The sequence below is a fragment of the Ostrea edulis genome, chromosome 6 (assembly GCF_947568905.1).
Source record: "Ostrea edulis chromosome 6, xbOstEdul1.1, whole genome shotgun sequence".
NCBI lineage: Eukaryota > Metazoa > Mollusca > Bivalvia > Ostreida > Ostreidae > Ostrea > Ostrea edulis.
Window position 1 is genome coordinate 76,808,580 of NC_079169.1, and position 27,878 is coordinate 76,836,457.

A 27,878-nucleotide genomic window follows, 5' to 3' on the forward strand; every position below is an offset into this window, starting at 1 on the left:
TCGAGGAGAAATTGATTGGAATTGTTTGGCTTCCGTTAATGGTGGGGATATACTCTGTGTCGTTACAGGATACGGTCAGGGACAACGGCTGTGCCATTCAGCGCCTGGAGAAAGACAAGCAAAGCTTGGCGCTTCAAGTTTCGGTGCTGTCGGATCAGGTCGAGGCACAAGGGGAGAAAATTCGAGAACTTGAGTACAACAACAACGAACGCCGCCTTAGGCTGCAGGCAGCAGAGGAAATGCTGGAATCAGTAGGTTCCCCTTTTCAAATTTTTAATTTAATTCAAAATTTTTACAGTAGCTGCAAATGGGCCCTAAATATAAAAATATTCAGGAAAAATAGCTAAATTATTGTTTCTCCTTTGTATGGTATCGCATGAACCCATTTCAACTTTACTTTTGTATTCGATTATTTTAAACCAGAATACTCAACCAAAGTCGGCAGCAATTAATCAGTAGTAATTAGTCTATGGAGTGCAGTTGTACTATTTATCGCTTATTTCCTGATATTGATAAATACAGTTGTAGTTTTTGATATCAAGAATTTGAATCCCTGATATCTAGAATTAACATATCATCTTCTAAAAAAAAATAGATGGAATACAAACTTTTAATGGGGTTGGTAAGATAGTTAAGCTTTGTTATTTCACTGAAAACAATATTTTTGCTTTAATTGAATCAATGGAATGTATGATTATGTAAAAATGTTTCAATGTCATTTGATATTGTGTTCTGCCTATATCTGTCGTGTATGAATTTGGCGGAACAAAGTGAGGGGCTGACTTGTTTTCCCTATATTCTCTCTTGAATTATTGATATTAAACTTAGATTTCTTTCTATCAAAATACCTTTATATATCAATAAACTGGGTTTTTCATTTCAATAATCGAGATATCAAAATCTGAAAATCAGTAATTCAATAAATATCAACCACTTTCATATTAAGAAATCGATTGATATAAAAAATTAAGATTGTATTCTTCATTTCAAGAATTTTCTATATCAACAATCGATGTTTTATATTTTGTAAGAATTCGCATTATTCACATTGATAAATGTGAAGGAAAATTTGATCAACTATTAGAATTCCCAACATCAAGAATTATTTATTGATATAAATAAATAATGATCAATAAATAGACCATGCTAGAATCCATATCATATTATATCAGCCCGAGTGGCCTATATCTGATCGCCCGAGGGCTGGAATGACACGGTATGGAATTTAGCATCTAATCTATTTATCACATACTTAAATAATACATATACACACACACAGCTCATACATGTATAGTATAGTGCTTTCGCTTGATCAAGTAAACTCTGTTCAAATATTCATCAAACATATGGGATCCGCACCTTCTGCACAAATATGATCCTATGGTAAATCGTTTTACTATATTCATTCAAAAAGATGCATGTATGTATATTTGACTTAGAGAGATATCTATTCAACCTAAAGAGACACCCTTGATTAAGTGTAAAGTTAGACATATATTAACCTAGAGAGATATCTCTCTCCTAACCTTTAGAAATTTCTAAATATCTCTTTGCGGTAGGGAGATATCTTTATCGATGTAAAAGAGATGACTTTCAAAATTAAAGGAATATCTCTTTAAAAAATTTCCGAAAGATATATTTCTCTATCTTTGAGAGACATCTCTTAGAGCTAAAGAGATATATTTTTCCATTTGACTACAATGATGTCTCCCAAACATGGCCTTCACCACTTTTGTGACGTAATAAGCAAATGCAAAAATTGCGAGAAGGATCGAGGAGGTTGTTGGAACCACAGACACCTGAAGTACATTCTCTCACCAGAGGGCGCCTTACGCAAGCTTCACATAGAGAATGACCTGAAGTATGGACACTACACCCCCCCCCCTTCTGTTTTTTGTTTTGCAGCGATAGTATCTCCAAAATGTGTGGATTCTCTATCCCATTCCAATTTCGATTCATGTAATCGTTTTATGCTTTTTGTAAGCTTTAGAGATTGGTCTTCTATATCCGCATAATAAAAATACGCATATCGATAGAAAGCCAATCTCTAAAGCTACAAAAAGCGTGAAACGAAATACATAAATCGAAATTTGGATGGGATAGATATGGAGTCCAGACATTTCGGAGAAATAATCGCCCATAAAAAAATCAGAAGGGGGGGGGGGTAGTAGTGTCCCTACTTCAGGTGCCTGTGTTTGGGACGGCATTAACCGCCTAGCGAGTTGAATGATTATTACTTCAGAATTTTGATTCCCTTGATAATTTAGGAATTGATAGGAAATTAAACTTACATTTAGATATATTCATATTTTTATACCCCATGTAACTCGACAAAAAACGGGAATATATTCAAAAATAAATTTAACAAAGGTAAGCATCAATTATCAGCTAAAATTTCAGATATCTTAAACCATTTTTGAAGAAACGCACGGAAATTGTATATGAAATATTTCATTTAAAAATCGAAACAAAATTATGAAACAATTCTATTTGAATATTCACTTAAAAACCCATTAATAATACATGTACTACCAGTTATGTAAGATCACTTTGAAAGAGTTTATTAAAAAAAACTATGTGTATGAAATATTGTTTTTTAGGGTTCGGTATTCAATGTTTCCGGTTAAAATGCAGCAGAACTTAGAATAAATCATTTTAAAATCAGCAGGTGCGCCTCAAAAGATCTTAAACTTACAAGTGCTACAACATGTATATCGAGGAAGTTCAGAGAAAAGATAAAAAAAGACGGACGTCACCCAAGTCTGTCAATGAAAGAGATGCTAGACACATGAAGCCATCAGCGTTATCAAACAGGATTGGATGAAGTTTAAAAACTGAAACATTACTCATCCCAAATTAAATTGCAGCATGTGTACTCAAAGATTCTATTAGCTTTACACCAGATTTCATTTTTGAAATATAGTTAACACGGGACGTTCCGGGGGCTTCGCCCACTGGACCCCCATCAGGGCGAACTGGGGACCTACAGCGACCAACATCCTTGTCTCTCGGATTTTTTTTTTCCACACTCCTCTAATCCGCCCATTATGTCAGCAATATTTCTCTATTCCATTTATATCTAAATGCATAGTCCAGCTGAGTAGCGCAATGGTTTAGCGTGTCAACTGTTGATCTGTAGAGCACTGGTTCGAGACCAGCAGGTGTTTTAATTTTTTCTTCTCCAGATTACTTTCTATTAGAATTGCGGGTTTTTGGTTGTTTGTTGTTTTTTACCACATAAAGTATTTGAAGGTTTTCAATTTCAAAATATTGTTGTACATATCCTCCACTTTTCACCTAGCATTTCTCTGGTGTAGTGTTCCTCCTTTATGATTTATAAAATGATGAAGTGCCATCATGATGGTATGTAAATGAAGCAAACATGAATATTATTAGATTCTGAGTTTCTACCATGTTTCAGAAATGCACGTACATGTATTTGTGTCATAGTTCATCCACTTATGTCACGTGATGATGACGATATTATTTGCTGGACTGATTATACTGTACCTGTCTGTCACGTGATAATGACGATATCATTTGCTGGACTGATTATACTGTACCTGTCTGTCACGTGATGATGACGATGTCATTTGCTGGACTGATTATACTGTACATGTCTGTCACGTGATGATGACGATATTATTTGCTGGACTGGCTATACTGTACATGTCTGTCACGTGATGATGACGATATCATTTGCTGGACTGATTATACTGTACATGTCTGTCACGTGATGATGACGATATCATTTGCTGGACTGGCTATACTGTACATGTCTGTCACGTGATGATGACGATATCATTTGCTGGACTGATTATACTGTACATGTCTGTCACGTGATGATGACGATATTATTTGCTGGACTGATTATACTGTACATGTCTGTCACGTGATGATGACGATATCATTTGCTGGACTGATTATACTGTACATGTCTGTCACGTGATGATGACGATATTATTTGCTGGACTGGCTATACTGTACATGTCTGTCACGTGATGATGACGATATCATTTGCTGGACTGATTATACTGTACATGTCTGTCACGTGATAATGACGATATCATTTGCTGGACTGGCTATACTGTACATGTCTGTCACGTGATGATGACGATATTATTTGCTGGACTGATTATACTGTACATGTCTGTCACGTGATGATGACGATATTATTTGCTGGACTGGCTATACTGTACATGTCTGTCACGTGATGATGACGATATCATTTGTTGGACTGATTATACTGTACACGTCTGTAACTCTCATTTGCGCGTCACGGATTTTAGACAAATCAACAATAAAAATATAAATATTTATAAACATTTGTAGCTGTAGCATACTCAAACTGAAATAACTTTTGTTTTTATCTATTCGTTTATTTGATTAATATCCGGAAACCCATAATGAATTGCTTCAATAGCTTACACACTGCCATATCGGGGAGTATATACTTGTAGTAAAAACTTCTGATAGAATCATAAATTCATAATATTTATTTAATGATGAATAAAAATTAAACATTAATTACAGTAATCAAGACTTATATTTATATATTTTTAGAAATATTTCATTCAGAACCTTTATACATATTATTGATAATATATAAGGAATTATTATACCGAAATAATAGAAAAAGATACCTCCTTTCCCTATGCACACTCTCTAACACAACTACAAATAGATCGAATACGCCTGCAGTCGATGATAAATTATCTATTGTATTTAAATATATCTAACGTCAAATGTGTCTGTAGATGCACATCAAGTGGTACTTTAGCAATATCCATTTTGAATTACGGACACTATATCTAAACTTAGGAATAATTGCTTCCCTGACTAGTAGTACAATGTCAACTTTAGCAGGGCTCATATAATACCTGTATTTGTAGGGGTAGCAGGGCTCATATAATACCTGTATTTGTAGGGGTAGCAGGGCTCATATAATACCTGTATTTGTAGATTCCCCTGTCTCTGAATCTTTGTACGATTTTGGCGGGTTTTCGTTTTGGGGAGCATTCCATGTGCATTCGACCAGAATAAAAATAATCGAGAAATATCTCTTTATTAACTTAGACAGATATCTCTTTTTGTTGAGAGATAGATATCTCCTTTGAACGCTTAAAGAGATATCTCTTGTTTTTTAAAGCTATCACTCATTCAAATTCTCTTGAAGATATTTCTTGGAGATACCTCTCTAAGAGAAAGAGATATGTCTCTACATGAAAGATATATCCCTCTGAATAAAAGAAATATATTTCCAAGTGAAAGACATACATCTCTAAGTGAAAGACAACCTCTCTAAGTGAAAGACATACCTCTCTAAGTGAAAGACATACCTCTCTAAGTGAAAGACAACCTCTCTAAGTGAAAGACATACCTCTCTAAGTGAAAGACAACCTCTCTAAGTGAAAGACAACCTCTCTAAGTGAAAGAGATACATCTGTATAACTTAAAAGAGAGATATCTCTTTAGAATAAGAAATATTTTCAATGAGAGATATTTTATTTTCCGAATAGATAGTTTTAAGGCCTTGTCATATGACCCTTTAAACTTTGAGATATCTTATAATGCATACGAAATTTCTAATATGTTTTATAAGATATCTTGTAAAAGTAAATTTATATGATATTTTATAAAGTTTATAAGATATCTTATGAAAATTCATATATGAGATATCTTATAAGATATATAAGGTATATTAATAAACTTTATGAGATATCTTATAAAACATATGATATCTTATATGTTTTATAAGATATCTTATAAAACATGCGAGATACCTTATAAAAGTTATAAAATATCTTATAAAAGCCCTTAAGGTATAAGATATTGTGTAAAGCTTATGAAATATCTTATATCAAAATCGATAATAAGATATGTTATAAAGTTAATAAGATATGTTATAAAGTTAATAAGATATGTTATAAAGTTAATAAGATATCTTATATACTACATTAGTATCTCATATATTTAATAAGATATCTTAAAAAGAAAAATATATAAGATATCTCATATCTTTTATAAGATATCTTATAACAGATATAAGATATCTTATAGAATTCATGAGATGTCTTGAAAGAGGAATAAATGTAAAATCAGCGTGCCATATTTATAGCTGTGAAATTGTACATGTAAGCATGAAAATGTCCAAAGAACACGATAACAAATAAATTACGTATTCGCTTGTTTAAGTTTTTACCATGGTAAATCAATGTATCAAGGTTTTACTGTATAAATCAATGTATCAAGGTTTTACTGTATAAATCAATGTATCAAGGTTTTACCATAGTTAATCAACGTTTTTACCGTTATTGTAATTCAATGAAACGATATGATAGATTTTGTTTATGATAGTAAATATTTACCATAGTGAATCAATGTGTCAGAGTTTCAATGTCTCAAGATTTATACCATAGAAATGAACTGGCCTTCGACCCTCGGGCTGATTTAGGGGCTCTCGGCTGATATGGGGCCTCTCGGCTGATATGGGGCCTCCGATATGGGGCCTCTCGGCTGATGTGGGGCCTCTCAGCTGATATGACATGTGATATGGATTTTAGCATGTGATATTCTCTATCTAATGCGCTCTATTTGGTTTTTTGTACACCGTTCCGTGTTAGTATTAATTGTGCAATAGATGTCAAAAATAATCAATCAATGCTTTTAAAGTCAACGGCGCCCCATAAAAATCTTGCCCAATCGCACTATAGAGCATGTCTATTTATATAGTAAAATGAAGATTTTTCTGATACATTGCAAATGTTCACAAACATTTTCTGTTGTGCATCTTTTAAAATCTATAAATTGTTAATAATTTGAAAAGTGCACTCCAATACTTCGCTATCCATGTTGACCATCACCTGCCGTGTTCATTTAGGAGAGACACTGCGAAAATGATTTCTAGTCCTCAAGTCAAAGTTCTTTAATTTAGGATGATGATACATTCTAACTGTAACGACAATGATCGGAGAAAGATCCTGACTGTCGTGACTGTGTTAGAGAGATCCTGACTGTCGTGACTGGATTAGAAAAATCCTGACTGCCGTGACTGCATTAGAGAGATCCTGACTGTCGTGACTGTGTTATAGAGATCCTGACTGTCGTGACTGGATTAGAAAGATCCTGACTGTCGTGACTGGATTAGAGAAGTCCTGACTGTCGTGACTGGATTAAAAAGATCCTGACTGCCGTGACTGGGTTAGAAAGATCCTGACTGTCGTGACTGTGTTATAGAGATCCTGGCTGTCGTGACTGGATTAGAAAGATCCTGACTGTTGTAACTGGATTAGAAAGATCCTGACTGCCGTGACTGGATTAGAAAGATCCTGACTGTCGTGACTGTGTTATAGAGATCCTGACTGTCGTGACTGGATTAGAAAGATCCTGACTGTCGTGACTGGGTTGTAGAGATCCTGACTGTCGTGACTGGATTAGAAAGATCCTGACTGTCGTGACTGGGTTATAGAGATCCTGACTGTCGTGACTGGATTAGAAAGATCCTGACTGCCGTGATTGGGTTAGAACGATCCTGACTGTCGTGATTGGATTAGAAAGATCCTGACTGTCGTGACTGGATTAGAAAGATCCTGACTGTCGTGACTGGGTTATAGAGATCCTGACTGCCGTGACTGGATTAGAAAGATCCTGACTGCCGTGACTGGATTAGAGAGATTCTGACTGTCGTGACTGGGTTATAGAGATCCTGACTGCCGTGACTGTGTTATAGAGATCCTGACTGCCGTGACTGTGTTATAGAGATCCTGACTGCCGTGACTGTGTTATAGAGATCCTGACTGCCGTGACTGTGTTATAGAGATCCTGACTGCCGTGACTGTGTTATAGAGATCCTGACTGCCGTGACTGGATTAGAAAGATCCCTGACTGTCGTGACTGGATTAGAAAGATCCTGACTGCCGTGACTGGATTAGAAAGATCCTGACTGTCGTGACTGGATTAGAAAGATCCTGACTGTTGTAACTGGATTAGAAAGATCCTGACTGCCGTGGCTGGATTAGAGAGATCCTGACTGTCGTGATTGGATTAGAAAGATCCTGACTGTCGTGACTGGATTAGAAAGATCCTGACTGTCGTGACTGGATTAGAAAGATCCTGACTGTCGTGACTGGGTCATAAAGATCCTGACTGTCGTGACTGTGTTATAGAGATCCTGACTGTCGTGACTGTGTTATAGAGATCCTGACTGTCGTGACTGGATTAGAAAGATCCTGACTGCCGTGACTGGATTAGAAAGATCCTGACTGCCGTGACTGGGTTAGAAGTCAGTTGGTCTAAGGTTAACAGCACAAGAAGGAGTACAAGTACACCCAGTTTGATGGACCTCGCGAAAAATAATGGGAGAGGGGATCTGTTTGTCGTCATCGATTATCAACTTACCTTTCAAAGTATCATACAGATACAAGTAACTGTAAGCTGCAAAACTGTAGCTCTCTGGTAAAAAAAAAGAAAAAAGGAAGAGATAAAACACCCCCACCCGATCATCTCCACCCTTCCCCCACCCCCAAGGTACAGCTCTACAGTTAGGCACAAATATTCCTTTAGTGGTCCCGAGTTGTTACGCTGTAGAACAATTTGAATTACACACTGCCATGGTTTCGAATCACTAGAAATTGAATTTTTCTTGAGAACAATTCTGTGCCTGTTACAAATTTGATGGTCTAAATTATGGCGCGATTACCAGTGATGCCATAGTTTTGACTGACCGACAAAAATTCCGTATTTTTCTCAGAACCACTGCTTGTTGAGTTTTGTTAAAGGGACATGGACACGATTTGAGCTGAAAATTTTCAAATTTTATATTTCCATTTTTAATGTTTATAATGCTTAACTAAGGTATCTCTAATGGTTAGCAAAAATTTGAATGTCAGTTGTCAAGATACATGGGAGATACAGAGCTCACAACTCTTTGTTAGGTAAACAAGGCTCGTGTCATGTTTCTGTTAACATAGATTAAATATACTAGTAAAAGTTGGTTTAAGCAGATTTTTCAATTTACAATTCGTAACATAATTAAATAGTTTCTAGCGTTTAGCACACCTCATTTTGTTTTAAACAGACTTATTTTCAATTAAGCAATCTATTTGTAAACAGAAACATGGCACGAGCATTGTTGACATAACAAGGAATTGTGAGTGCTGTATCTTACTTGTAACTCAAAAACTGATATTAAAATTTTGGTTGACCATTAGAAATACTTTAGTTAAGCATTGTAAACAATAGAAATGGAAAAATAAAATTTTCAACTCAAACGTGTCCATGCCGCTTTAAGTTAATCGACCCAATTGAGCGACTAGGCTCTTGAGGACCTCATTTGTATTTTCATTATCTAATATTTACATAATTTACTCCAATGTTTCTGTCTTTGATAGAGCATGTTCTCCGTACGATTAATTTTTTTTCAATCAAGGCAGGCAGACTTGTTGATGTTACAAGGGATTCAACAGTCTCGTTTAAAGTCAGCATTTCGCAAATTCTATGGTCGTTGCAATGGTCTAATTTTCGGGGAAAAAAAGCTATCGCTGAGTCGATTGCTGTTTGACGTTTTTCATACCAATCGTTAGGTCATTCTTTACATACTAATTATGCATCGAAGATCGGGGGAATATTGTTTTTGTCCTGTCTGTCATTTTGTAATTCTGTCATTCTGTCTGAAACTTTAACCTTGTTAATAACATTTGAACAGTAAGTGCTAGAGCTTTGGTATTTCACATGAGTATTCCCTGTGACAAGACATTTCCGTGGGTACCAACATTCCCTGTGACCTTGACCTTGGTGTTTGACCTACTTTTTGAAAACTTTAACCTTGCTAATAACTTTTGAACAGTAAGTGCTACAGCTTTGACATTTCACATAAGTGTTTCTTGTGACCTTTCCTCGGGTACCAAAATGTTTGACCCCGTGATCTTGACCTTGGAGTTTGACCTACTTTTTAAAAAAATTGACATTGACCTTGGCGTTTGACCTACTTTTTGAAAACTTTAACCTTGCTAATAACTTTTGAACAGTGAGTGCTACAGCTTTGATATTTCACATAAGTTTTTCTTGTGACAAGACCTTTCCTCGGGTACCAAAATGTTTGACCCCGTGATCTTGACCTTGGAGTTTGACCTACTTTTATTTTATTTTTAATTGACCTTGACCTTGGCGTTTGACCTACATTTTGAAAACTTTAACCTTGCTATTAACTTTTGAATAGTAAGTGCTAGAGGTTTGATATTTCACATAAGTATTTCTTGTGACAAGACCTTTCCTTGGGTACCAAAATGTTTGACCCCGTGATTTTGACCTTGGAGTTTGACCTACTTTTTACAAAAAATGACATTGGTCATAACTTCTAAATGGTAAATTTATATTGGAGCATGGGCATTTCTTGTGACAAGATCTTTCTACTAGTACCAAGATATTTGTCCTTGTGACATTGGCCATCTTTGGAATTGGCCATTATCGGGGGCATTTGTGTTTCACAAACACATCTTGTTTTTACTATGGATTACTCCGTTTACCTGATCAAGATATAGGGCTCATGGCGGGTGTGACTGGTCAACATGGGATGCTTACTCCTCCCAGGTACCTGATCCCACCTCTGCTATGTCCAGGGGTTCATGTTTGTTCTTCCATTAGTTCTTTATTCTTTATAGGATTCATCTGTATTTATTATCTTCACTTGTTTATCTCTACAAATTGTAATGAGAGCCATTTCCTCATGATTGCGTTGCAGTTGTGAACAATGTGCGCTTGAATCTTGATTTATATAGTACATCTGCTTTAGGAGCAGGGTATTCCGACAGATAAGAAAGTAGATTTTGAATTTCATTTTTGAAAAATACGTGAGAGTATGAACTGTAACGCAGAAGCGTCGCATCTACATGTATACTCTCATACATTTTGAACTCTTATAACAACAATGCAAATACGCAATAAGTGCATGTGTCGTCTGATAATACTACTAATTCATTTTTAATTGGTATGTTGGGGCTTTTTTTACATAGTGAAACAGTACATGGAAAGAAATAATGATAAATAATAGGCTAGGCTGGCCATTTAGAGAAATTTATTATCCGACCTCGCGGTGAGGGGACGATTATCAAAACCGGCGTTTCAGTAGGTGTAGAGCAAGTGTACATGTTTTCTTTAGCTGAGACCTAGGTGCTGATTAGTGTTATTCAGACATTGTCCACTGGATATTAACATTGACAGATTGATCGTTCTTCTGCTGCACAATTTGCGTGTTGGAGATGTACCAGCGTGATCTTTAAGGCGCATTTTCCAATACAGCTGTCTCCACGACACCTTCTAAATAATCGTGCCCTGTTAACATCCTAGATTGAGTCTGTCCTGTCTTCTAAAGAAGGATTCAAAACTGCAATGTTGCATTCCTCCATCTTACCTGGCTTGACTTTCAAGTTTATCCTGAGTGGCAAATATTACCAAAAGGGCTGCGAGATGTACGAATAGACTGGTCCCCCCGGTGCTTTTTGTCTATAAAACCGTATTCTTAGCTTCCTATATTGTTGCCGTTACCATTCTCGTCTGTATACGAGGATTATCCGTGGATGCTGCGTAATAATCGTACACTGCATGCAGGAGTCTGTGTTAGAAGTCGTGGTCTGTTCCAGAGAGCAGGTTTGTCTGCGAGGGTCACTTTGCTAAGTTGTGTCCATACGTACAAACCCATAGTTTGTGAACATCCTGCCAGCTTATGTCGTTAACATTCTCTATCTTCATGTCTACCTGACGCTTGGAAAGTTCCATATAACAAGGTTGTAAGTTTGACTTTTAATTTGCTTTCATCAAATCAATTTTTTTTTTGGTATAAAAGAAAATAGTTCATATGTTTTATATTATTCTTGTGTTTTATATTATTCCCATATTATTCTCCATGTTTTAATTCGTGTAGAATTTAATCTTTATCTGAGATGTTCATTTGATATTAATATATAATTATGCAATTGTGTTCTGGGAGCTCACTGTCATTAAAACGTCTTCTACATAAATGTCACTACAATATTTATGAATAAAAGTATATATTCTTTATGGATATGGCATCTCTTTTGTTTGACATTCTTATACTGGTAGGTCTTTTGAATTTTGATCGACAATTTATGTTTGTAATTTTAATAATTCTGGTAAAATATGCTCTCCGAACAAAATGTACCTACACCATACATGTATATGCACAGAGTGTTGATAACCGATTCTATAGCTAATGAAATTGTTTTTCTTAGCTGGTTTAAACATAGCAAACAAACAAAAAGTGCCCTTGGGGCCGTAACGCTCACATGACCTTTAAGAAGGATTGAATTTCATAAAACTTAATATCTTTTCCTGCGGTTCAACTCTGGTGTTAAGGGTCGCGGTTTAAAAAGCTTCCACTGTGCGCTACATAAAAATGTCGACATGTTGTTCTGATGAAGAAGAATTTTAGAGGGCTAGCTTCCTTAATAATTTAATACCCCCAGAGTCCTCTCTGATTCTTCGGGCATGACTTCAAAACTAGAATCTCTTTAATGTAAATAGAAGTTTTGTACAGCGATGTTTTATTGACCACAGAATATTACTGTTAACCCTTTATTGAATACTTTGTGGCATGTCGGTTTGCGAATATGGTTCTTTAGAAGAGAGTGTGTTCGTTCAGAAAAGCTCATTTTCAAGAGCCTTTGGCTCGGATGAGAGAAAATGTACATTTGTTGTGCTGAGTTTTGAAAATATATATGTTTATACCATTTTCAGGGTTGGCGCTTTGTGCGTTTTATGTCCTAGTTAAAACATTGATTCTCAGGTTTAAAAAAAAATTCTATATGGAATGAGAGTACCAAACCCCCGTATGCGTAACCCGGACGGAGTTTACCCAAGATTGAGCGGAGATATAAATGTCTAGGTGTTGCGTGATTGGCTAATATCAAGAGTGAAATTATTTGGAATTGAAAGAAATATTATAGAGGTTCAAATTAATTGTCAGGATGAAAAATTATCGTACAAAATCGAGAAATGACTGAGGAAATTACCATGGTAGGGGTGTGCTTAAAATGAAGTGTGTAATTTACTGCAGATTGCTATGTGTTTTAAAAAAGTACAAATATGGCCTATAAAAGGCACGGGACCCTATATATTTTTTGTCATTTTTTATCAACACTTGGAATGAACATTGAAATGTTTGTGGTCATTTATTTAAAATCGATATAGTTAATTAGTGAGAGGGCCAAAGGTTAACATTGAGGTCTATGGGAAATGAATTGGTACTCTTTTCCCATATACATGCATGTTTGAAATTTATCCCTCCGTCCATGGTCAAAGAACGGTAATTCTTTTAACCATGATGATAATCAACGAGTAATCCCTACAAGTTCTTAAAGATTATACGGGGTTAGCGATTGCTAGATAAAAAAAAGGACAACAAATGATTTAGGGTTTAAAACTATTTACAATGTGAGACATAAATCAGTATTGATGAGGTGAAGCTGAAAATGCTGCTTTGAACGACTCATCTGAGTCGCTCATTATCAGCAGTGTCAAAAGGGAAATGACTCCACTTTTTTTTTTATAAAGTGCGTTGGAAGAATTAATTTTGCCTACTATAGTAAATTGAGTTCAACAAGATGGAATTTGGAATGAGAGTGTTTGCATGTTGCGTGGTAGTCTGAGATGGGGAATGGGTCTGTTTTATGTTTGGCCACTAATTCTTGGACTATTTTATGTAACATGGTAAGTCGTGTGTCTGTTCGTCTGTCTCCTAGGTTTTTTTCCCCATTGTAGGTGTTGTATCATGTCACTGACACTAGAAGTGTTGCTGTGTTTGCCATTGATATAACTAGCAGCCCATCTCTGAACTATTTCAATTGTGTTTATTTCTTCGGTAAAGATTTGTAAGCCTGCTCCCAGTTGCGCATTTAAGGGAAACACGCGCCTCCTAAAATTTTCAAATATAAGGTAAATTGTGCATATATGATCTCTTGTTTAAAAAAAAACAAACAAACGATAAAAGAAGCAATCATTTTTCCATTCCCAGAGAAATAAATGACAAGATATTTTGATTTATTGTTACTTTTATTGGGAAAACTTTTATTTTATTTTTTAAAAACTCATAAAATTTGTGTCATTTTCATTTCTCCTCATTAAAATTGACAGAAAAGAGTTAACGTGACTACATAAGAGACATATTTCAAGCCCTATATAAAATCCAGGAGCTTCCGGTGGCTTCGCCCCCTGGGCAATTACCAAGCTTCGCCCCCTGGGCCCCTCACTTGGCTTTGCCCCCTGGGCCCCCACCAGGCCTAAAGACCATAAACTGAGAATGTACAGACTTAAGTCTAAATTTGAAATCCAGCTAACTTTTTAAATAATTTTCATAAATAAATAAAATTTTCAGTATATGTTTAAATTTGATTTTTTTTTATATACACCAACATTTTTTTTTTTTTACGACTGTGCTAGATAAATCTTAAAATATCAGTTTATGGTATTGAGGACCCAATATATATATAAATATGTTGCTATATTATGTTATTATTAATAAATCTGCCTAGTAGATAAAGAATTTCTTCTTTTTTCTGAGTTGAGTAACCAAACTAATTTTTGTTCATTATCTAAAGCGGAAAGTTTTGGATCTTTCTTTTTTTTCAGTAAAATTAATTATTTCTTTTCTTTTGTTATCATATTTTTCACATGTTATTGATAACTGTATTTCATTTTCAATGGTATTAGATTTACAATTAGTGCATATTCGGTTCTTTCTAGGAATGTTGGCAAATCTACCCATTTCGATTTTTAACCTATGAGAAGAAATTCTCAACTTGCACACTGAACTTCTGTGGTCTAAATTTCTGACTATAGATAAATAATTTCCATAACCCCAGTTTTGTTTGAGTTTCACTTTTGCTGATCAAAAGCAGGTGTTTTCAATAATATTTGTATGCCCCCGAGATCGAAGATCGGGGGGCATATTGTTTTTGTCCTTTCTATCATCCTGTCTTAAACTTTAACCTTGCTAATAACTTTTGAACAGTAAGTGCTAGAGCTTTGATATTTCACATGAGTATTTCTTGTGACAAGACCTTTTCATGGGTATTAAAGCTTTTGACCTTGACATTTGAACAATTTTTTTAAAAAATTGACATTGGTCATAACTTCTAAATGGTAAATATTAGAGCTCTCATATTGCAGATGAGCATTTCTTGTAAGAAGATCCTTCTACTGATACCAAGATAGTTGTCCTTGTGACCTTGACCATCTTTGGAATTGACCATTATCGGGGGCATTTGTGTTTCACAAACACATTTTGTTTCAAGATTACTTTCTTCTAAAAACTGCATTTTTTTTAAGTGTATAAGGTAAAGTTGAAAGATTTCAATTTCAAAATACAATGTATTGTTGTACCAGATACTTATCCTCCACTTTCTATCCATATCAAATTTTCCTCCTTTTTATAAAAGGATTGGCTTTTTCTGAAGTGTAAGATTGTAGGTAAACCTTTGATGCTAATATGACCGAAACTAATTTTTGTGGGATAACATTATATTGAGACAATTTTGACATTATGTTTGTATTTCAAATTTTACTAGCTTTGTGAAACACTACATGTATGTCGAATTCTAACTCTACTGCGTACGACTTATCTAACGCATAGTAAACTTAAATGACCTTGCCCTTCACAAGGAACCATATTCAGACAAAAAAAAAATAATAAAGAGAAGAAACGAAGTGGAAGGATAATCTAGCAAACATTGGTTTGCTTGTGATATTTATACGGTAAGTTTTTCCTCTCAGATATCGGAACGTAGAGATACAATATATTTCCTGTACTGAGAAAGAAACAGTGGTATTGTAGGGGTTGTTCATTTTAAAAATATTTCAACTATTTCAAACATTGTCTTAGAAAAGTTTTCTTGAGTTGTAAACTGTCAAAGCTTTTGCTTAGAAAGACATTACCCTAAGCATGTGAATGCCACATCCTCTCTTAAGCATTAGGCGACGCACAGTGGTGTGATGTTCAACATGCACTGTGAACTGTTCCCCCGAAAACAAAACAAAGACCAGTCTCTTTATACTTAAAGCAAATTTATTTTAAACTGTCAGACCTATGGGTAAGATTGTTTTAGGTGTAATGGAAATCCTGATCCTAATATCCTTCGGAAATATTTAGGTTTTATCATTTTCGCTCTGTTGAATTTTTTTTATTATGTCCCACACCTTACTACTATTAAATAGTGATCGAGAGGGACTGAGGCTCTTTCAGTCTCGGTTAACGTCCCTATGCTTCTTAGAGACTTCAGTAATAAAAAATGAATAAATGAAATAAAAGTATATAAGATGAAAATAAAATGTAATGAAAAATAAAACCAATATATATATATATAATACACGTATCAACACTTCGCGAAAGTTACGTCCCTTGTCCGCCATCTCCCGGATAAAAATCGTATTTCCCTACGTTGGCTTTGTAATTTTCCTCTCTGTAGCTTTGATATCTGTTATTTTTCCATCAATTGCAGTCAACTACAATCTACAATATGCCCCAGATTGGGGCAACCCATTAACTTGTATGAAAACTTGGTAATTGGCTAAAATTCAAAGTAATAACATCTTACATTTGGTAAGGTAAAGAAGGAAAACTTGGTTTTTCACCGATTGACCATTGGTTGACCCCGCGAAGGGACGTAACTCGCGGCGAAGTGTTGATACGTGTATACATGTTATCAGGTTATCATAGAATAAGAGAGTTGCCAGTTAGCCTCTAGCTTGCTGAAGTACCCCACATCTAAGTCAGGGGTAATATTGCATAGTGTTTTACATCCATACGTCCCACTTAGGTACATGATTTGTCCTACAGATTTCAAACTTGAAATTTTTATATAATATTCTTCTAATGTTTTCACAATGTCTGATCTGAACTTCAGAGCTTGAAATTGACTAAATATACCACATGAAATGCTCTCAAAATTGAAGTTGAGATTTCCATTTAGTGAATTAAAAACTTTTTGAGCTAATAGAATAGCAGAATTCTAGTCATAGAACTCGTAGTTTGGTGAAATGATGCAGACAAGGTGTATGGTTTGTATTAACTCCAACAGTTTTCAATCTAGAACTCTTGCATTACACAGGATGCTGAGTATTAATGGATTTGATGATATTGTGCCTATTGTCAGAATTTTGCTTTTCTTATAAGATTTTCATGAGCGACATGGTATTGAACTTTTTTGGTAACTCCTTCCCACAGATTTCAAGCTAGAACTTTCATATCATGCATGTAATTCAAAAGTATGCCTACATTTTACCAAGGTTGTGTATATTTTTGAAATTCCTAATTTAAAATTGAAGGTACATGCAATTATAATTTTATCATATGCATAATGCTATATTGAATAAAATTGTAAATTTCTGTTTTTAAATTTTAAAGAGTTGCAACAAATTAACTATTTAATAGTATTTATGCCCTGACAGTAACACACTTGTGTCTGAAGTGGGAAAATTTAATTCAGAACAATTAAACTATGATTTTATGTATGTCATACTATAATCCGCAATTTCCGAGTTGCCCTATAATTGTTTCCCTTTGTTGAAACTTGTGTGGTGTGAAGTAAAATAACATTTATTCATGTGTGAGAAATTTTAACGAAGATCGTGCAAATATTTATTGCCACGAACCAGTGTTTTATGGTTCTTGTATTTGTTTTGAAAGATGATCTCCATCATGAAAATCAGTCGCCACAAACCAGTTTATCGCTGGTAAATTGCAAAATTAAGTCGTTGCAAATTAAAATTGGTTTACAGTATTTAATTCAATGGCCAAATTCAAACATTTCTTCTTGATACAGTTAGTTTAATATATACCACTGGTTGAATGATTTACAAAATTCACGCTTTTATAACAACATTTGGTGTCATCTACAGTCACTTCAGTCAGATTACATAACCAGTCTACAATACCTGTATACCCACCCAATCAGTTTATAGAATTATTTTAAACATCATTACATGTATCTCCAACACAGAAGAGCTGGTATCTCAGAAATTTCATATTGAAAACAGTGTTCGAAATTGGTTTAAAACTTGGAATAGACCTCAGGTCTATGCCAAAACAAGATGACATAGACCTCATCGAATTGGCATAGACCGCAACATTGAAAGAAAATACCACAAATTTATAACATTTCCTTTACTTCTAAAATACTTAGAAAACATATTTTCTTTCCATTTCCATAACAATATCTTCCTTTCTTCATGAAAATTATCAAACATGGACTGACCATGCTGGGTCCTTTGGGATAACTTAACTGCTTTAAAGGGACTGGTTCACGATTTTTGAACAAAATATTTTTTATTTTTGATGTTAAACATTAAAAGTATAACTCATTTAATATTGACAACCAAAATGTTAACCTTCTGAATGCAAGAATAAAAGCAATATTCCACACTTAAATCTTTGTTATTTAAACAAAGACTCGAGTCTTTTTATGTATATGAACAACATGGTGAAATATTGAATTTGTTATATATAGCATCTTAATTCTGCATAGTCACAAAATTTAACTTTTAGATGACACATTTTACACAAAAAATACTTGAAATGTGAAAGATATAATAAGCTTAGATCGATATCCATTTCTTTTGAAAATTTCGTAAACAATAACATACCGCAATCTTTGTTTACAAACAAATAATGAATTCTCTAAAATGAGCTTCTGTGATAATGTATAACCTTAATTTTTATGTGAAACATTTTAAACATGTTAAATAGTAGATTTGGATCATTAAAAGTGAAAAATAAAATTTTGGGGAAAATCGTGAATCAGTCCCTTTAAATCTAGAAAATCAGCATAAACAATTTGGTCTATCTCAATTACAATTGGCATAGACCAGTGTCATTTGACATAGACTTGGTCTATCAGTCTATGGTTAATTTCGAACACTGTGAAAAATAATCCTCTTGGTTTCGAGATATTCTTGGAAAATTAAAACCTCAACTTTTGAGCTCAATTTTTATTTGTTTTTCAATGATATCTTGAAACGTAGGAGATTATACTACAACAATTCCTTACGTTGTACATGTTACAAACATCGCTCTCCTTTGGTATTTTCTTAGACTATAGATAAGATAAGATAAGTTTATTCCAATTTTGGGCCCAGAGGGCATAACAGTAAGACAGTTTATAAAGAAGGAAATATACAGGAGAGAGTGGACATTTTAAATTATTGATTCATATTTTTTACAGTAGTTATCTTTTAAATTGATGAAAAACATATTGCACACTAAATCTTGATATAAATCCTACTGTGGTGCACTCTCACTGTTGTTAAGAGGTTTTATGGCCAAGTAGATGTGATCAGAAGTATCTTGTATGTTAAGTATCTTAGACGTGAAGTATCTAGGGAAATTTTAAAATGGTTATGTACTGATATATTAATGGCAAGAAAACAAAGTCTTTTAAAGAGAAAGATCATAAAGATGGAAAATTCTTGATTTGATACTGTTTTATAAGTAATTTATCTTTTGAGCAGTTGATGGATGCCATCTATGCAGAGTGCTTACATTTAGTTTGAAAACAGTGAATTATCTCTCTTTGTACAGATATTTGATAAACACATTTAATAAATAAGTAAATGAATAAAACAGCCAAGAGAGATATGAATTTTTATTATGATAAACGAAGAAAGAATATGGTGTAAAGAAATACCAGAAGTAACATTTTTAAATGGATGATGCAAAATTTAACAAGTAAACATGTAAAGTAGTTCTCTTCAGAGACTAGTGAAAATTTTAAAGGACAACATGTACTTAATCATATAGACTGTGGTCAGGACAGATTGTTCCTATAAAATGAAGACGTTATGGAAAGTGCTTTGACCGACAATGTGGAAAACAAATGCAGGAACCATGCCGTAAGACTGTCTGATATGAGGGCATCCTGTTTTAACTGTATTCAGTTGTCCTTCATGAAACCAAACAAATAATGCATGTTGCCCTGCTCATTATTATTTGATTTTAATTTCCAACCCAGTGATGATTACAAATTATTTAAACATTCACTGTTACAGTAAGAAATTAAATGGGTACTAATGAGATATTGAACATAGATGACATGTTTATTTAATATGTTAGATGGTTATAAAAATACCTGAGGACCTTATCTTTACAATGCAGGGACAAAGGGGAGACAATTAGATTACCATACTCTACACTGTCCTCGGGATGAATATAGTTGTACATGGGATAACTTCCTTTACTAGTGTTTGTTTTTTTAGTTTTACTTTCCTTTAAACATCAAAATGGAAGGTTTGTCAATTTCTGTAAGTATTGTGGCTTTATAAAATCTAAGTATAATTTTGATATCTCTGAAGGACAGTAGCTTATTCAGCCTTATAAGATAATGTTGAAATTTTTTCTGATTTATTTATCTTGAATTACATAACAGTTTGTGCATTCATGTGTGTGGCTTGATATTTTTTAATCACAGAGTGTACATGCACCTTCAAATCCTGACAAGGATCAAGTTATGAATCTATTAGATTGTGAAACTCAACTTACTGAAAACATTTAGAAGAAGGCAACATCCAAAATGAATGCTGTTGCATTAGAAATTTCCACTATTTAATTTAGTTAGTTAAAAAGAATACCATTTATTAATGTACATGCCAGCTAGATTATCAAAATCAGAGCCATCTTATCCTGTCTTTGACTTCCATGCAACAGTACATCTCTGTGCCTGATATAATCATTAGTGATCGATACCGACATGTACCTAGTGTTGGTGAGAGACAGACAATGAATTGTCAGTGAGTGCACAGTAGCTCATTCTTTACTGGTTTGCACACTCAATTTGTGGGCAGTTTTCCAAAACTGAAAGTTAACAAAGATGTATGATACAGCTAAGTCTTTTTATTGAGGAAGACTCACATTTAGCAAACATTTTGGTGATCTTTACATGTTTTGTTTTCCTACTGTCTTTGATGCTTTGAAATTTGTCCATGCCTTGGGGAAAATGAAAAGGATGAGGTAATTTGAAGTGACGGAGGGGCAGGTTATATTTCTATATTAAAGCCATCTTTGATGAAATTAATGTGTTTGCTAATCAAATTTGACATTCCTCCCACAACTGTGCGTCTGCAAATAATGATGGATTTCTATGGATTGACAAAATGCAAATCTGTTTGTACAGGTATAGTGCTCATTGCCAATAATGAATAATCTGGATCAGAGTTTACCAATACTATTTGCTATGTAGTTCAGAAAGATATAAGGTACTTGATACAAAAGATGCATAAATAATAAGTCTAATTTGTGTTGATGACGATGAGATGTGCACAAGTAATCCGATGATCTGTGTTACACATTGCACTGACTAGCTTGGTGTGTTATTTTTGGTTGGGGGCATAAAACACCTGCCAAATATCTGCACACGAAAATAACAATGAACCTAAACCAAGATCTCAACACCAGCCCAATTTGTTAGTGTTTCTCATTTGGTAGCAGTGCTTTGGACACAGGGATCTGACATCTGGGATCCCTGATGTGTTCCACTGGGGTTCATTGATGGCCACACATGAATGAAACACAGAAGAATGATTTTGTTTTTCCCCTTCAAAAATAAACTTTTTTTTTTTTTTTAAATTAATTTTAGATTTGTACTTTTGCAGACATACCAAAGAAATTTTCAACCAAAAAAACAAAACAAAAATTATTAAGCAGTCATTGGAAATATGGGGCTTACAAGAATCCAAATCTCTTTCTTATAATTTTGCCAAAGACAAAGTTTCATAATTTAGTAAACCTACATATATACTAACCATTTTCAAACAAGTACCAAAAATTGGTATCCGTTGTAAAGTGTAAAGCATAACATAGACAAAGATGATGACATATGGACTTTATTTTACATAGACAGACTTATATGTAAAAGTTATCTAGAAACCTTGGTTTTTGATGTATGTGTTTTGATGATTTCAAGAATATGATTTTCAATCAAAAGAAGTGACAATAATTGTTACTCGCACTCATAGCAAAACCCTTTGAGAAAAAGCAGTGTTGGGTAAAGATGCTTTCATCGAAATGTTAATGTTTCATGCACCTTTTGATAATCTACATTGTGAGGTCACTGTGACTCATTCAGATTGTTAGATTTTGTGAGAAAACACATTATTGTAAAAACTTAGTAGGGTTCACATGTAATGCCCGTGTAGAAAAAAATCTTTCTGTACAAGTGCTTTAATTTACAATTTCTAAAAGATATTTTGTAAATGTATGAGAGTAAATTTGTAATTGGAGGATGTTTTGCAAAACAAATCTCTGTGTTGTTTATCTTATTAGCCTTAACTTGGGATTACTTTGGGTGTTCATGAAACAGGAAACAAGATAATGATTGATAAAAAGATTCAAAATTCTTCTCTCTATTAGTGGTAAATCTCCAGAAAGCATGAATGTGCTTTCCACAAATAAACACATCTCCTAGGATCAAATCCCAGTGCTGTTCATCTGGGCGTTCTATTTTTATATCAGAAACTCATTAAACTTGCATGAAAAATTGACTTTTCACTTATAATGTTGAAACTTAGGGCTCCCCCATCTTGTAAAACAATATTTCTAGACAGTTGCATGTACCCTGACTTGTGGTCTTAGTTTTGCTGAAGGTTGAAATATGTTTTAGAAATACCTCTCTGATGGGAATTTGATTAATTAGCTTGATTATAAATTCTCATGGGTTTGAAGAAACACTCAGATTACTTCCAACTTATTTATTGTGTGTGCTAATTTACATTGGGTGAATGAAAGTCCTCTGAAAGATTTATACTTCCACCAAATATAAAATTCTTTAAAATCTGATTGTCAAAGTGAATACTGAATGGTTAGATCTTAAGAACAATTGGATTCTTTGATTCCTACAGGAAATGATAAATCTATATGGGCTAATGCCTGAGACTTGTATAGCTTAAATACACCAATACCTGGAAAAAGTAACCTATGAAATATGCTATGTAATGATGCAGAAGGAAATAGGAGAGTGAAAAAATTATATTATATACTGGAGGAAGGCCTGAAGATTAGATATCCAAGGACATGATGTAAATACGGAGTCTGAATGATAACTGCTTGGTGTACTATCCTGATCATCATGAAGAAACAGATGTTATTGGTGAACATTTGATATGGCACCGAATTGCATGGGGTCTCCCTCAGAGCTGGAGTCCTTTTGTATGTGAGTGATGTAGGTGTGTATTCATGTTATAGCCAATGACTTTGCAGTGCTGAAATCCCAGGAGGAAGCTTATCTTTCAGGCTAGTCACACTAAAAACCTTAGTTATCCTGACTGTTCTGCCAGCTTGCATTCTAACTGCTACTTTATCAGTGGTGTTCTTGCTCAGACGCTGTGATTTTTTTTATTTTTAACTTTGGATTCTTTCTTTGGAATCTCATCATCAGGAAATAATTAAGAGGACATCTTTGAGTGATAAAAGGATCCATCTGTTTTTGTGTAGGATGAGATATTAATATGTTAAAGATTTTGACAGCTTTCCTATTCTTGAAGTAAGAATTCTTGTGATCCTCTGAATAAGGGGAAAAAAAATCATTTTTGAAGGATTAGTGAAATTTCAATTTATATTAATTCTCTAGAAAGGAGTGCATTGAATTTATAATTCTTGGAAGGATGATAAAAGCAGCTGTTATGTATCATATTTATTCAATTTCATGAATTTTTTACTTTTTAATACTCAAAGTGTTAGGTTATATACTACAATCAATAAGGACGCTGTTTTCAAGTTAAATTCAACCATCACGTTGAATTCAACAGTCAATATAGGTTTGAAGGATCTGATCACAACTATGAACATTTAACTTGTGTATCCCTTGTGTGAAACAAGAATCAATTTCACAAGATCTTCATTACCCAGACATGGCCATGTGACATACTTGGGATTCAGACCTGTTGCATGTATTGCATTGACAAGAGCATGCATAAGCAGACATCAAGGATTGCAAATTCAGAAGACAGAAAATGTGAGGATGTCAACTATGCTGACCACTGCCATGGGAATAAGGCCATTTCCACGACAAACTCAATGTCGTCCAGTCAGAATGATGAGTCACAGGGACAATCGGTTTTCAGTAGGAGTTGGCATCATGGTCTCTCTAATTCTGATCATCCCGAGTTGAGATTTGTGAATGACTTTGACAGTCATAGGAGATTATCTCATGGGTCAAGGACTGCTCTGCTTGGCAGCCATGACAGTCATCTGCGGCTAAGAGATCCCAAGTTTGCATATACATCAAGTAGTCCAGAAAAAAGTCCTGGGATTGAGTCGGATGATTCTCTTTCATCTGCTAGCAGTGGTGGCCCAAGACAGACCACGGCTTACAGAAAACGTAGCTTGAGACATAGAAGGAGTGAGGACAGGGACTTGAGTAAACTGTTGGCCAGTAGTGTGGAGGAGTCGGAGTCGTACCAGAAGTTACAATTGGGTGATGATGATGGTCGAAGCAGTAGGCTAGGTCAAAGAAACGGCCATCGTCCTGCGAGCGTTTGTGGTTATAATGTGCTATGGGAGAATCGCGTCCAGGAATTAGTAGTAAGTACTGAATAAAATTCATGATGAATGTAGATTAAATTCAGGATAGAATATGCAGTTTACAGGTATTACTTTCTAAATGTTATCTGTGCAGCTGCTGTATCTGATGTTCTGATTTTTATGTTTAATGCTGTGTACTGTTGGTCAATGAACTTAACGTTCTAATTTAGTATAATGCACGTATTATGCCGTTGTGTGCTATTTGAACGTAAGGTGTATTTTCAAACAAAATCATATTAGTATACCAATTAATACATGTATAGTCTAGAATTTTTTCTTACTGCCAAGATCCGATGTACAGTTGGTGATTGGTGAGTGCTAATGTGATTTTCAAATCAGACACCAAAAAGTTATAGAACAGTCTCCGGTAACAAGGGCCCCAGGGCAGCTTCCATTGTTTGGGAAATGTAACATCCGTAGATGAAGTATATTGAAATGACATATTTATCAGCTCCTTTTTCATCTGGATTCCCCCAAACAATAACTGTCAGCAGGGGCAAACCTTTGATCAGGCATAAAACAGAATTGGCTTCTGATCAACATCACTGTTGCTAATGGCCCTCATTTCTGTTATAGTGCTACAAATCTCCTTAATGTGGTAGAAAAAAAACTAACAAACATAAATGGGGTGTGTGTTGCTTCAGGAAAGAGATTCATCAGGAGGATAAAGCATACAGTTTGTGTTTAGTGTCTCTGGTCAGTTACCCTGGGGGTTCAGAAAGGGGGGCCTAATTCTCATCAAACATTAATTTGAATTGTTGACATTGTATCATAAACAATGCTTATTGGATATACATTGTATATTAATGTGGAGTGGTCAAAGTAAACAGGAGAATGAAGGGAAAGGGAAGGGGAAAAAAACAGAGAGAGATGGGGGAGATGTAGATTACCCACCATTAATTAACCATCATGTTCTAATGATTGTTAATTTGAAATTTTTACCCGGTAGATTTATCATACCATAATGGACATTGAACTGGATAAGAGTGATCCATTAATTCCCCCCTTTTACTCAGTATATATGTCTTGCATTTTTCTATTGGAGTTACAGTATTGTTTACAAAGTGTTCTGGAGAGAAAATTCCAAATTATTTTCAGCACTATAATCAGGCTTGTTCATATGGATATTGTAGTTCCTGTATTCAGTCTTTTGATGCAAGAGATTTCATGTAAACTGTAAATGAACTTGTGATTTTAAATGTCACAATACTTTTAATAGTAATTCAACTAATATCAAAATTACATGATACTTCCTTGTTGGTGCATATAATAGAGGAAATATCAGCATTTGTAGAATTCAGAAAAGAAGAAATATTTGAAGATATAGAATTCTTTGCATTGCACAAACTTTGTAGGTTTTTCTAAAAACCATTCTTCTGGCAGGCAGTAATATACTTCTAGCATGCTATGATTATGCCAAATTACCCTTTTAATTACAAACCTGAAAAACAAGCATTCATTTTACTGGTGGTCCCATTGATTGTTATTAGTAAAATAACAAGGAATTGATTGAGTTATAGAAGGGGATCTGTTATTGAGGTTCTACCACAAATGTCAGTAATTCCCCATACATTTAACATGTCATGTGCTCATTAGGTTTCTAGACCTAATCAACTTAATACTAGGATGAAGTTTGTATCAATTGACCCTACCAAATTACATGCATTTAATAGGGCTGATGTAAATTTTAAGGCTTCATCTTGGAATTGTTTTGGAAGTTGGTGAGTTGCTTCCGTGTCAGACCACTATTTGAACTTAGTGATAGATCATTTGAATGGGACATCTGATAGTCATAGGAGCATCTACAGTGTGCATATGTAATCCTGGCATTCATCAGATTCTATGGGAACCTATATGTGTGTATGGCAAGCAAATGAATTACCATTTCAATATGAGTTGGATAGAGCAAATATTAAATCATGCAAGTATAGGTGTTCTAGTTATCTCAATATCACTTTATACCACTTCAGTTTTGAGATGATCCCCAATACAACAAAACGGCTGAATCAAATCATTCCCGAAGCTTCGTTACCAACAGCCATGCTTGTTCAGGTTTTGATGCGAAAAAATAATAATAATGCGATGAATAGCATACAGTTACCCCAGTGAATGAAATTTGTTTTAAAAGGCATTCAAATAATTAAATCTAGTACTTAATTATATCATTTTTTATTAAACAATTATATTTCTTTCAAAACTCTTTACCGAGTATGTATTTTGTTTGACGTAACATCTTTGACGTATACTTGAAAAAGTCTTGGTTAAATTGCTGCAACTTTTTGAAATCGATCAATGACAGTGGACTAGTATTACTTGAATTTAGATCGAACAGTGATTTTAGCGAACGAAGTGTTTGTTATTAGAACTGCACAATATTTTTAAATTTCACGTGTTTTCTTGGATATTGGAGGGGGAGAATGGGACTTCCTACAATCGAGACACTTTGATGTCAGAGTAAACATGGTAAATATGCTGTGACATACTCATTACGTGATCTAGAATGGCTCCAGGGAGGAGAGACGTAACCTGTTGAATACTTAGAACCTGCTACTGTAGCTGGTCGAGTTGCTGGGCCGTCTCTTGGCTGGACTGGTTCCTTGTTGACAATAAGTGTTGGCTACTTTTCTTATCGCAATTTTGGAGGATTAGTTTAGGTGTGTACATTTCTATGAAATATGACTTGCATTTTATCAGTAGGTGCAATGTTATTCTCTTGCAATTTTTGTACACAATATTTCCTGTTACTTTTTAAAAATAATTGGCCTAAATACAGTACCGCTTTTCTGATCATTTTTCCGATTAGCTTTTGTTTGATAAACCAATAAACAAATTTAAGTTAGTATATATCGTTTATACTTTAAATTTGATAAATATCGTTGAAAAGATTTTTTAAGAATTATTTAATGTTCTTTTTATTCGCATATTCCATGATCTCGAGTTGTTCGGACCGGAAGTGCTATATACAATGGGCATTTGATAGAGCTATGGTTTATAGCGATATGCACCACACGAATGAGATATAGACACACACAGTTGAACTTGTATCTCGAATACTAGGGATATGTCAAAGTGATTCGGAAGTTCCAACCATTTATTCTTTTTAAAAGTATTTTACCCTTGATATCTCGAATCCTGAGATATCGTATGAAGTTTTTCTCGGTCCCATCGACTTAGAGATAACGAGGTTTGACTCTGTGTGTGTTTGTGCGTGTGTGTGTGTGTGTATATATAATATCCAGAAATAAGTATAGAAAAATCTACACAAGTATGATAAAAATATCACAAAGCCGATTGAATATAC

General features: G+C 34.5%; 1 protein-coding gene across 17 annotated transcripts in view; it reads left to right on the forward strand.

The window, feature by feature from the left end:
- Window positions 1–27,878, forward strand: part of LOC125683208 (liprin-beta-1-like) — a 77,261-nt gene that overhangs the window by 15,549 nt on the left and 33,834 nt on the right. For 7 of the 17 annotated variants that reach the window (XM_048924082.2, XM_048924083.2, XM_048924086.2 and 4 more), the window contains exon 1: window positions 20,460–24,577. In XM_048924082.2, coding sequence (XP_048780039.1) covers window positions 23,942–24,577 — 636 coding nt within the window. In that variant the 5' untranslated portion in view covers window positions 20,460–23,941. Of the gene's footprint in view, window positions 1–68; window positions 252–13,647; window positions 13,723–15,628; window positions 15,766–20,251; window positions 20,305–20,459; window positions 24,578–27,878 lie in introns of those variants that run through there. The other 10 variants (XM_048924087.2, XM_048924089.2, XM_048924088.2 and 7 more) reach the window with 5 other exon arrangements.